The 13,514-nt window shown below is 35.4% G+C and overlaps 1 protein-coding gene across 1 annotated transcript; it reads right to left on the bottom strand.

Annotated features, from left to right (window-relative positions):
- Positions 1-513: 513 nt before the first annotated feature.
- On the bottom strand, positions 514-13,282 carry LOC115440785 (ubiquitin-like modifier-activating enzyme 5). Its single transcript, XM_030165240.2, has 9 exons — positions 13,051-13,282; positions 9,529-9,664; positions 7,937-8,133; positions 7,319-7,505; positions 5,701-5,812; positions 5,217-5,314; positions 4,117-4,243; positions 3,725-3,798; positions 514-3,155 (listed from the first exon to the last, which is right to left on the bottom strand). The coding sequence occupies exons 1-9, from the start codon at positions 13,185-13,187 to the stop codon at positions 3,042-3,044; spliced, it is 1,182 nt and encodes a 393-aa protein (XP_030021100.2). The 5' UTR covers positions 13,188-13,282; the 3' UTR covers positions 514-3,041.
- Positions 13,283-13,514: the final 232 nt, after the last annotated feature.

The following is a 13,514-nucleotide window of genomic DNA, read 5'->3' as shown; positions in this document are numbered from 1 at the left end:
ATTTTTTAATCTGAATGGACCGATTGTTATGAGCTTTGTTTTATTTGAAAACTGGTGACGATGAGATGGTTCTTATAATTGATTATAATTATATATAACTATATATAGGCCGCTTTCAACAGGTCGACGTGGAGATCCTTGGGGGTGGCCTATGTTCAGCAGTGGACTTCCTGTGGCTGAGATGATGATGATGATATATAACTTCTCATGTTATGTACGCCGTACTTGTTGTACATATCAGTGACCATAATTGTTTAATACTAGTCAAACTATGTGAACTGTTATTATAGCAGTGTGGCAGTGCTAATAAATATATAAATGTATAGTAAAAAATAGTAACTAGATTCATGGATACAACACTGTATTTAAGCTTGTACCATATTAAGATCAACCATTTGGTTTTAACTGTAAATATTAAAATCGAAATCTTTTTACAGAACGGTCAATTACCACAAGAGAACAAAAAAATAACCTCAAAACTGAACAGAGACGTGGAGGACATGAAAACAAAACTCGTCACATATAGTATTTAATTAAATAATAAAATTTTATATTACATAGACATTCGTATTTAGCTTAAGCCGTAACGTTAACGTATAATAAAGATTTCAAAAATACATCCAAAATAAAATAATTTCATAAAATAACACTTAACATATAGCACTTATTTCATAAACAGTTAAAAACAATAAATAACATGACACCATAACTAGAAGGAAAGGTCATATTTAAAAAAATAATCAAAAATAATATTCTCTTGTGAGTAACCAAAACAATTTGATTTTTATTTATCCAATTTAATAAGTTGTCTTTTTCAAAATAGATGAATACAGTGCGCAGACGCGACATTAAAAAAGTTGACATCGCCGCTCATGTTTTATTCAAACGACAAAATTAGAATGAATAGACCTGGCATTATGAATACAACAGAATTTGGAACGGATTTACGTAGTATGCTGAAATGTTCCTCTTTATATATGTTTTAATCAAGGTCTTAAGATTCGATACATTTTAAGCTATTTCAATTGTGCGACAAACTCGCTGCTAGCGACAAAAAAATTTAGAAAGTAATATATTAGACAATGGCTTTTATTACATTATTCAGAGAGACTTATTATCTTTATTATAGACGAACTTCGCAACACTATATACCTAATTGATTCAATACATTCCTAAAAAACATATAAAATTATATAAATAATGGACTTTCAATATTTCTGAAGAGAAAAATAACTCTTATGCAATAAGCAAATAAAGTCTCACTCTTCGACAAACAACCTCTCGCGATACATATCTACGTACACATACAGGAATACATTTTCATAAATATTAAGCACAGTTTTTCCGACAATTACGACGCCATTTTTATGACTGGTCTGAAGTTAGTCCATTTTGCTTACCAACCTAAATAAATCCTAAATTCAATATTATGAATTATATAATTGTGGCAATATAGATTGTTTATTTAGTTTTATTTGTTAATAAACATTATTTTGGTTTGGTTTCTGGTGAGCTTACTCTAAACTTTAAACTTATAACATTTTATTAAAAATTAACTTGTCATATATATTTTTTTTACTTGTCTGTAGAGCGTTCGAGTCATTTCAAGATACGTAAGTATTACAAGGGTAGCTCAGTTGTTCTAATTTATATGGATAAAAACTGGCATAAGAATCTCAGTACAGCACAGCCTAATGTCTATTGACCACATTCAGTCTCCTTACGCATTAACCGCGAAGCTACACGTTACTAACTTCAGACCGTTATAAAGATTGATATATCACTTAAAGAAATAATGTTTATGGAATAAGTTAAAAAAAAAACTTGCGACATAATCTCGATATATTCAAACTAACGGAAATGTTTTTCCACAAAACAGATATTATAAAACAACGCTTTGCAAGTTTAAGTAAAATTCAATGGAACCAGACATTAACCGCTACAATTTAAATTTTAGTATTAATATTTTACTAAACTATTTGATTTTTTTCTAACTACTTATGATATGCTGATAAAGTTTGAAAAGTATCCCCACTTGCAAACTTTTTAACTACAGTATGTTTTTTACAATTCTAAAGATTTAAAAGTTTTTACAATTCGGAATTTCAGAGATGTAGATATTTATCGCCATTTTTTGGGTCTAATTATTGTTTCACTAACTACGTGAGCGCTTTGCGCCACTACTAAAATGAAAAAATAGTACTCATTCAATAAACCGCAATATAAAATTATACTTCTAAGATTTTACATGTTAACTTAAAAATGCCGACATAAATTGCCATTGATACTATATTAAATATAAAAGATATAAAAAAAATTGCTAGCTAATTATTCCGCCATTATATACAGATCATTTACGTCTTAGAAATAGTCAAGTGGGTGATAGAAGCGGGGATAGAAAGTCATCAAATCTACTAACAGTTTTAGGTCTATGTATTGAGAATGATTATCTAATTTTCATAGATTTCGCCAACACTATTTTTACATCAATACATACACTTATAATACATTAAAGGCTCTACTGAACGTATACCATCGCAAGGGCCGCTCACACAACACGAAGCAAGCCTCAGCACCACGCTAAGCCTTCATATATTTCGAGACTTAAGCCTCTATATAGATTGGCACCATTACCTAACATTAATACACAAGCGGATGCTTTCGCGACGGAACTTTGCCACTACGAAATGATATGGCGCTGGGAGAAGGCTACATTGAAACTCGAGGGAACACATTACTACGGATAGTACATTGTTAAAATTAGGGGTTATATCGGGGTAAGAGGTTCGAAGGACCAAAACGCCCTGATTGGCTATCTCAAGAGCGTAACAGAAACGCACTGAGTCCGATTGGTCAATCTGAACTACTATTTTAGGTAAAGATTTTTCCTGTTAAGTTCATTCCGTCAATGAAGATCAAGAATAACCCAAAAACCAACCCCCTTTAAGATCATCATTTATTTAGACAGCAATGACTTCATTACCAGGCGATTTGTGTTCGTTCGCCTTCATCATCCAGTCTGTTGCGGTACCGGAGATGGTTTACATGCTCTTCATCTGCTGCATCAGGTCTTCGAGCGAGAGTTCGGAGGCGGCCACGGCGCCGCCTGTGCTGGACTCCGGCGTGCTGCTGTCCACCGGCACGCTGTACGCCACCTGACACAACACACATACTTCAACACACTGTCCCATATGTCATGATACTTTACAACCGATATGGAGAAAATCGGGTACGGACTTCGGTTTTACAAATTCCAGACTCGACAATTATATGCAAACATTTGAAAATTGCAATACATAGCTACTATATTATTTGGTGGTAGGATATATTTTATATCCGCCCGGATAGCGACCATAGTGTATAGGTATAGGTATTAAATAGGTATTAAAACTACCATAGTGGCTTACGTAAGTAGGTCGCGTTCCAAGTTCAGCCTGTGTATATCCGGTTCCAACAGGCCGGCATAATTGTGTCGACTGTCGAGGGGTAATCATCTCTCGTCAGTCGACATTCTATTGGACTCTACACTTACCATCAGGTGCAAGGGGATCCGTTTACCGTGTACGTATAAAAAAACATTGTGACTATAATGATAAATCTATTAGCTGTTTAATAGGTTTTTCCAAAAAAGTTTCAAATACACATTTGCGTTTTTAATTAAGTCATTTTGCACTTCCCCAACGGTTGTGTAGCAAATATTAAATGAGCCTAGATTTTAGTTTACCTGTACACCATCAACCAGCTTCAAGTTCGCGGAGTCATCATCTTCTGGGTTGTTCTCATCAATTAGGCTGATTCCTAGAAATAAATAAAAAAACTATAGATAAACTTAGATAATAAATTATTTTTATTACTTTGCAAATTAAAAATGCAAGCCAATAGATTTAATAAAAAAAAAATTGATCAAAAGTATTTTTTTTTTTTAATGAGACCAACAAGACCAGAATTTACTGTAGCTACTTTATCGCAAATAAAGGATTTATATTTCAAGAATTGAGCACCGAAGATCTAAGTGAAATAAATAAATAAATGACTTGTAACTCCTGAAATATCAACACAGCAATACGTTTAAAAGTGAATTGATCATTTAAATATGTCCGGTGAGTCTCTACTTGCCCCATTCGTTGTCGTGGTGCAGCGGCGCGAGGTCCTCGGTGACCTCGGTGGCGAGCTCCACCGCGGGCCGCGCGCGCGCCTCCGCCTGGCGCGAGCGGCACTCCATGTCGTCGCACTGCGGGTTCGGCTGCGAAGGACATTCACAAAAATATCACTCCCACTGCTGGGCACGGGCCTCCTCTACTTTTGAGAGGGATTACGTCAGTCCACCACGCTGGCCCAGTGCAGATTGGTAGACTTCACACACCCTCATAATTCCTATAGAGAATTTCTCAGGTATGCCGGTTTCCTCCCGATGTTTTCCTTCACCGTTAAAGCGATAATTCACAAAGAATACACACATCATTTTAGAAAAGTTAGAGGTGTGTATCCTTGAGATTCGAACCTGCGGACGTTCGTCTTGGCAGTTCACATCCAACCCAACCAGGCTATCTCCGCTTATACAGAGATTATAACTTGCTTAAAATATTACTCGTAATTCGTCGTAAAGCGATATTCATACCGCTTCCATCCTTACATAATATTATAAACAAAATCCCTCGCCGCGTCTATCTGTTTAAATACGATAAACTCAAAAACTATCAAACGGATTTCTACGAAATTTGGTATGGAAATAGTTTAAGACCCTGGGAAAGACATAGGCTACTTTCTATGCTGGGAAAACTTTCAGGCGAGCGAAATCGCGAGCAAAAAATAGTAGCGTATAAAATAAATGCTGTAACATAGTGTATTAAATGGCGAACTAGAATAATAAATAAAGGTTTATAGCGTGCTAACTTAATATAGCTGTTTAACAACAATAACTTGTATATACTCATTGCAGGGCATTGGGCCTTTCTATACAATTCAAATTTTGGGATGAAGTAATGATGGTTACCTTGACTGCTGTAATTACAAAAAAAATCTTAGGCTACTTTCCATAATTTTTTAAAGATAGATCTAAATTCTACATTCCTAAATTTTGAAAAAAAAAAGCAGCAATAAATATCTGGAACAAGGCAATTTCCGGAAAAAAATGTTGATTCCAATAAATCCTGTTACGCAGACGGATCATAAGACGTCATCGAGGATTTTAATTTAACAACACATAGCTCAGTTACCTTGAGACTCATGGTGGGGAAGAAATCAGAAAGCGCGCTGTATCCCAGATAATGGGTGACTGTTCCGAACTCGAGCAGATACTTCAGTGTGTTTTGTACTGAAACAAAAGAAAATCAATGTTATAAAAAACTTTCTTAGTCTTTCCCCCATTGCTGAGGATCGTGACTCCTTCTGCTTTTCGAAATCAGTTTCCAGTTGATCCGTCGCCCGATGAAGAGCGGTGCTGTTGGGGATCTCCAGCTGTTCGGAGATCTGGTCCCACAATCTCTTCGGGTTTTGACTCTGAGTCTTTCGCCCCGACCTTTCCGTCACAACCAGTTACTCCAGGTTGTTAGCCTCTACGTGCGATATGGCCGAAATAGGTCATAACAATGTGTAGACAGACACCGCGTTAGTTTAGAAAAACAAACGTATTTTAATTATTAAAACACACTTGTAAAAAGCTATTATTTTTCTCAATTGATTTGGCTAATATATTCTTACCTAGGAATCCAGCGACGATCCCCATGGTGGTCGGCAGACTGGCGGCGCAAACTCCTTCCTTTTTAAGAGTCTTCTCGTCGATCTTAGAAGCTACCACCAGCGGTGGGGCACACTAAAAAAACATTGATCAGATCAGATCTACTGGTGTAGATCTCTTATATGAGAAGGTTCGCCTTGGTAGGTACCACCGCAATGTCCATTTCTGTCGCCAACCAGCAGTGTGTAATCACTGTTGTGTTCGGTTTTGAAGGACATTGTAGTCAGTGTAACTACTGGACATAATGAGACTTAACATCTCATGTCTCAGGATGGCGAGCGCAGTGGAATATCAAACAATACTTTATAATTCATGGTGTTGGATGGTGTTTCTACTGTTTATGGGCGGTCGTATCGCGTACCATCAAAAAATAATAATAATAAATAAGATATTTCAGACCGCCGAGTGTCTTAATAAATGCAACTCAGTTCCGCTCTCAAGTGCGATATCAGATGAGATGCTATGAAACTAACATCGACAACTTCAGATAGTCACTATTTAATTAACATGACATCAAAATGACATGAGTCATAATATGTGACAGATTTTGACATATGAACTTCATTTATGTACCAGTGCCGACCTAGCTAAGAACAGGCTCTTAAATGACATTTAGTTCAATATATTAAATGTGTACTTAAAAATCAGCACTACAGTACCTATCAGTCATGCTGATACTGCAGCTATGAGCTGAATGAGGGTTCCCATGGTTGGCACGATGGGTATACTTGTGTATTTTCTATTTATGTTTTTTTTTCTTTTATTGTACATAATATACTGTCATTGTCCTCATAATAAATCATTTCTTTCTTCAAATTTTACTCAAAAATGGGATTGATTTATTAAATATGTCTCCTAGATATCAATTGATCGGGATGAATGTCATATTCAAGGGGTTAAAAAAGAACGATAATTATATTTAAATTATTACCAAATAACGAAAAATAATTGTAATCCAAATTCTCATTTTCTATAAGGTATCCCTTGTTGTCATTAAGTTAATATCACCAAATTTCAAAATAAAATTAGTTTTCGGATTTTTAAATATAAATCTTTGTTTCCAAGGTTTTGCAGCCTTCATGGTCACGGAGCGGACTGAGTTGTTGGTCGTCCGAAAAGTCAAGGTTACAATATCTACCTACATTTTACAATTATAAAATCTCTTTATTATCCTAAAAAAAAATATTTCTTAGCAATTTTGTACATGCGATAGATTGTTTTGGATATATAAATATTTGTTAGAAGCAAACGCAGAAACAACAACGGATTAGGAGGAATTTGGCACACGGGTAAACTATGTCCTGGATTAACACATAGACGACTTTTTATGTTTGTAATTTGCTCCTATGAGAAATAAAGGAATTTTTAATCTAATTTTAAACTCAATGGCGTTAGCGTTGTACGTTATTGTAGGGACTTCTGAAGCGGAAAAAGTCGAGAGCCACATTAGGGCGTTAACCAAGATGCCTTTCTTCTTGGCTACGGACCATAGTATTCTATAAAGGGGAAGAAAAAAACATGAAGGGGAAAGAGAGAAAGAAAGGGAAAGGGAAAGGGAAAGAGAGAGAGTAGAGTACTCACAGCAAAACACGCAGTCTCCCCAGGTATGATGAACTGTATGTGCCCCGACACGGCGTTCTCACTGACGCCCGACTCGAACCACTTCTGGTTGAGCTCGTTGCACGCGGTGTTGATCGCCATTCGAGCTTCGTAGTTGTCCACGCAACTCAGCACCAGGTCCACGCGGCTGCCTTTCAAGCTGCCGGTACTGTGATGGAAATTCAACCATAAGATATTGTTTTGGAGATCAATTTTGATTGGTTCCATATGTTGCGTCATATTTATAGATAATATGAAATGGTATTCAAATACCTTATGGTAAGTTACGTCTATAAATATTTATAGAGTTGAAGAAATTATGTTGACGATGCCGATTTATAACGAGGAAAAGAATATTTCGAATGATAAAAGGGATGGAACTTATTAGGTTTCTGGTAATGATTATACGTCCAACGTATTTGGAACGGGTTTGTTTTAATTTTGTGGTTATATTGAATTACGATGATGCCGGAATCTAATTTATACATATTAAAGACCTTAATACAATGATATGTAATTAAATGTAACAGTAATAACAGCCTATTAGTAAAACACATTCTAAAATGTAATAACACTCCATTTAAATCATCAAAACCTTACGTGATAGTATCGCAGAACTTCTGGAAGTTGTCGACTGTAGTGATGTTGTAGTTGTGGGAGTCGATGACCACGTCCGGGTTGATCGCTTGCAGCGTGGCGGCCGCGGCGGCCACCTTGCTCAGCCCCGCCTGGTGCGGTTGGAAGAACAGACGATTCATGTTTGCCAGCTCCACTTTATCGTAGTCAAACAGGATCAGCTGCCAACAATAAATTCCAAATATTTATTTTTATACTAGAGGGCATGGCAGTCGTTCTACACAACTATTATGTCCTAAATTATCCTTTGATTCAAGCTGGAATAACTTATTCTCAAAAAATGTTCCTTGAAATCGTTTAGGTGATTTCGAACATGGGAAACATATTGCCAACTTTTCTCGACTTTCACTGTTGATTTTTCAAATTCATTTGTTGATAAAAACCTTGTCTTGGTAATTAGGAACACAACAAAAAAGGAATCAGTCAAGCCGGTCAAGCTGTTCAGGCGATGCTCTTACTTATACATATGGCAACTGAGTTTTAAATAAAATCTAAACTCTATTCGTATAATTAATTTACGAAACACTATCTGCAATTGGTTAAGCAACTGATTGATCAATATATATTTGGCAGTTTAAACAAGTTGTCAATAAATTAAACATATTTTTTTTGTCTTGACTGTTGAAGGCTAGTAAACAAGCAAATTTTAGAATGCTAAATACACCCACAATATCAAAATATAAATGTTATGCTGCTTTATAAGAAAAAGCACTGAGATAAAGGGTTATACTCATCGATATATATCTACTACTAGATTTGAGTTCAACTGAATTGAACTGCAATCCTTTCAAACTGGCTTTTGGTTGTGTACGGAGTGGCGCTCATGATATAAGAACTCGAGTCTAAGTCTAAACCTTGGTTTTAATAAAAAATGTTAGTAAAAAAAAAATAAGTAAAATTATTTCAGTAAAAAAATTGGTTATAACAGTGACGTTTTGGTTGCCATTTTAGTTCAGATTACATGAATGGTTATACCAATATTACACTATAAATAATTTCATACAAAAGTTTAAAAAATATTCCAATAGCGAATAGCGATCAATAATATTAAACATAGATTAATTTACCTAATATGATCTTGACATACAATCGGAGTTAGTTAACGAAATTTTTGTTGACCTAGGTCAATAAAATCAATGCACGCATTTTGGAATTCACGAATGCCAAAATTACCATTTATGTGACAATGGCTTACATATATCATAACGCTAGAAACATGCAAGTTGCGTTTTTATATTATTATATTAAAATAAAATGTTGGAATATTAAGTTGAAAGTCTGTTAAAAAATTAATTCATATTCTCTAAACTGAAAAGAATAGGTAGCAAAAGGCCGAACAATTAAAGATAAGTCACCTGTATAAAATAAAAATCACAATGCTAAAATAAACGATACGATCGAACCAGGCCACTCAGTTCTCAGTGTGGATTTCCCAAGATGAATGAACGAGTCTAGGCTATGACGTCACCAATTTACAATGCACGCGTGCAAATAGGATAGCGATATATCCTATAATCAGTTGCGTATTAAAAGCAAACAAAGTCCAAAGACATTACCTTTCCTATCCCGCATCTCGTCAGCATTTCAGCAGTCACGCTGCCCACCCCTCCGACACCGACCACCGCAACAGACATCTCCCGGATCTTCTCGTAGTTGTTCACGATGCCCATGCGCTTCAAGGCCATGAGCCGGCTGCAAACAAAAAGGCGAAGTTTAGCAGGTCAATATAACGCCATTTGAATATTCGCATGGCCAAGAGCACGTGTTGCCAAAACACATGAACTAAATTTGCATAACACAATAACACTATGAATGGCCTTGCCTTTGATAAACAAGTTCTTCGTCACATGTGTTTGGTCTAAAATATTTATATATTGCTAAAATATTTCCATGTATGTTAGTTAAAGTGGCAAATATGTTTTTGTTCTTTTTTGGGGTAAAGACCTCAAGAAGTCATTAAATTATCAGTTCATTTAATTCATTGTGGAATACATAAATCCATGTAGTTTTGTGCAAATTTTACAAACTTTGTACAATATTTTTTCCTATCTTTTCGTGTCAAAGTGTATGGGCACTTTTTTCAGCACATAAAAAGTGGTTTTCATCTGGGAGAATTTCATTTCATTACCTTTATTTCTAAATGGAACAAGAAATCTATATTGGGCACGGAAAAAAAATATATTGATTCATTTTGTTGTGGTATTTCTCTACTATGGAGAGAGATTAGTCCTAATACTCCACCACACTGGCCTAGGGGGGATTGGCAGGTTTCATATACCTTCAAAATTCCTATAGAGAATATTTAATGTATGCAAATTTCCTCACAAAGTTTTCCTTCGCTGTAAGAGCAAGAAATCATTCACAAAGAATTCAAATATAATTTTAGAAAAGTCAAGGGTGTGTCTTTGGGTTTTAAACCTGCAGACATTTGTCTCAGCAGTCCAGACCACTCCCAACTAGACCATCGCCAACAGTGTATATATACTTTCAAACAGGTATATTTGTGTCAATAGGCTAAATATGAACATCTCTCATCAGTCAATACTATCTGTATGCATTCCACATACCATCAGAGGCAGTAGGCCCACTTAACCATGCCAATGGAAAAAAAAAACCTACATTTGTACCAAGAATTACCAATTAACAATAGTGCACTGACCATATGACCTTATATGCAGAAAACTTGCGTCAATTACCTGAATCTTATCTTATTATATTTTTTTTGTTTAAGGCTATATTGACAGCCATTATAAAAAATAATAAAATATAGTCCACAACTTAAGTTTGATACAGATATCTTACAGTTTGTGCTTTAATGTGAATGGAGCAAGAGCAATAGTCTTCCCGTGGCTTAGTAACAAAAACAGATGTCAGTGAATAAAGTTAAAACTATATGTAGTGAAAATAAATGTACAAAATAAATAGGTATGTATTTGTTGTAATGTAGTAATTATAGTAATAAATAGTCTTCAAATAATTTTACCACCTTACTAATCAATCATCTTCATACATGTGTAATCCTAGATTTAGATACTTCCCAAGTACAAATAGTCACAAACACAAGTGTAATTAGCTTATTTTGGTGATGACTATTTATCCTTTGTGATTATTGCAATTTTTTAACAATAAAACAAATAATTATATCGACAGGAGAAATGCTAATTGACTTAAGCGTCATATATTTGCAACATTAAGTTTCATACATATTTAAAATCAGCATGTTTTTCTATGTTTTTTTTAACATAGTTAAAAAATTTCAACCATCAATATGTTATGCTAGCTTTTGCCCGCGGCTCCGCCCGAATTATAAAGTTTTTCAGGCTAAAGTTTTCCGTTATAAAAGTAGTAGTTTCCCGGGAGCCTATGTTCTTCCCAGGGTCTCAAACTGTCTCCATACCAAATTTCATCTTAATACGTTGGGTAGTTTTTGAGTTTAGCACGTTCAGACAGACAGATGCAGCGGGGGCCTTGTTTTATAATATATTTTTTAGAACTTTTTAAGAGGAACAATCCCGTCATACGTCATTGTTGCATAACTTTAACCGTTTACGCCGCTAACGCAACGGAAGCTCTCAAAACTAATAAATTGTCCCCGTTTTTGCAACATGTTTCTTTACTGCTCCGCTCCTATTGGTCATAGCGTGATGATATATAGCCTATAGCACTCCACAAATAAAGGGCTATCTAAAACAAAACGTTTTTTTCAGTTCAAACTCGTAGTTCCTGAGATTAGCCATTACTGCTCCGCTCCTATTGGTCATAGCGTGATGATATATAACTTAGAGCACTCCACAAACAAAGGGCTATCCAACACAAAAATATTTTTCAGCTCGAATCGGTAGTTCCTGAGATTAGCCATTACTGCTTCGCTCCTATTGGGTATAGCGTGATGATATATAGCCTATAGCACTCCACGAATAAAGGGCTATCCAACGCAAAAACAATTTTTCAGTTTGGACCGGTAGTTCCTGAGATTAGCCATTACTGCTCAGCTCCTATTGGGTATAGCGTGATGATATATAGCCTATAGCACTCCACGAACAAAGGGCTATCCAACGCAAAAAGAATTTTTCAGTTTGGACTGGTAGTTCCTGAGATTAGCGCATTCAAACAAACAAACAAAATTTTCAACCATCAATATGTTATATATAATAAAATTTGTACAACAAAAATAACATAGAACCTTGTATTAGTGAGCAATTTTGTCTTGGCAGTCCGTTTCTTTCACAATGAACTATGTAATGTGGAGATATGCATTAATACAAGCAGACCATCTTGTAGGGCCTATATTATGTGATGCAATACTTCATAATTCCAAATTGTTTATAGTGACTAAACTGAATAAGAGGAATGGAGCTTGTCATAGCCCAAATATCTTACTTATGTAACTTTTAGTTATATTTATAAAGTTTTAAATTTATTATAAAAGTATTATGTAGGAGTCATAAATTTTCCATGTGTGGGTACTATAGTTTTATTTGTTTTAAATATAACATGCCATCAAATAGGCTATATGGCTGCAGCATGGTGGTCATGTGGTAAGGTAATGATATTATGATAAAAACACGCACTTTCCGCGCTGCGGTCGCGCAGCATCCGTGCGGCAGTTAGCTACAAATTAAAGGTGCTCTTAGGTCTTTTACTTTCATGTTATTTATCTGGTGACAATTCTTATAAATTTACTGAACATGGTTGCATCCCCATCCATCCTAATCCCCATGTCTAAGCTTAGATAATGAGTTACGTACAGGCGTATATGACTACGTAAGACGTAGTAGATATCTATTACCTAGCTATAAATTTAAAAATGGATAGGAGGCACACATTGTTTGCATTTATTTATTACTTTATTTCAGAACCAGCTAATTCGAAATTTCTTTGAACTACGTTTGTTGCAACCGGATATTGGTAGATACAGGATATACCTGCGTATGTGCAACATATTGATGCATATTACAAGACGTAATCAATGAAATACCGTATAATTTACTATTAAATTTTTTGTAATAGCTTCTAATGTGTTTATAAATCAAATTCAACAGTTTTTATTGCAAAGTTCTTATAAACTTGGGTCAAACCTGTAGGGGTTGGTATCCACCACTTCGGACGACATGACGTCGATTTTCTGCCGAACGGCGCTAACGCTACCCTGAGCAGCGGCTAATTTAGCCTCTAACTCCTGCACTTTCTTCTTTAATTCCTCGACGGTAGCCATTTCACTAATTTTCACACAAAATATACTAAAGAAAATTTCACTGTTCACCACAAATCGCGAAGGACTTGACACATTTGCCAGCTGTCAGTGTGACGTTTTGCCACGACGAATTTGCGTTTCAGTTTACGCAAGTAAATTATTCCTATACATTTATAAAAAGCGTACTAAAGTTATTGTATAAAATTATAAACCGCCTCCAAGTAAATAATTGCTTACTAGCATTATATTATAATATATCTCAGTACACCATGGCTTACTTCGCCTGCAGTATGAATAAGTTATCTGTCGAAACGCCAAAAAAGGATGAGCCAATATATAGTCTTAGAC

Source organism: Manduca sexta, chromosome 25, assembly GCF_014839805.1.
Source record: "Manduca sexta isolate Smith_Timp_Sample1 chromosome 25, JHU_Msex_v1.0, whole genome shotgun sequence".
In the NCBI taxonomy this organism is placed as follows: Eukaryota; Metazoa; Arthropoda; class Insecta; order Lepidoptera; family Sphingidae; genus Manduca; species Manduca sexta.
Note: the sequence above shows the minus strand (reverse complement) of the source record. Positions and strands in the feature narration are given on the sequence as shown.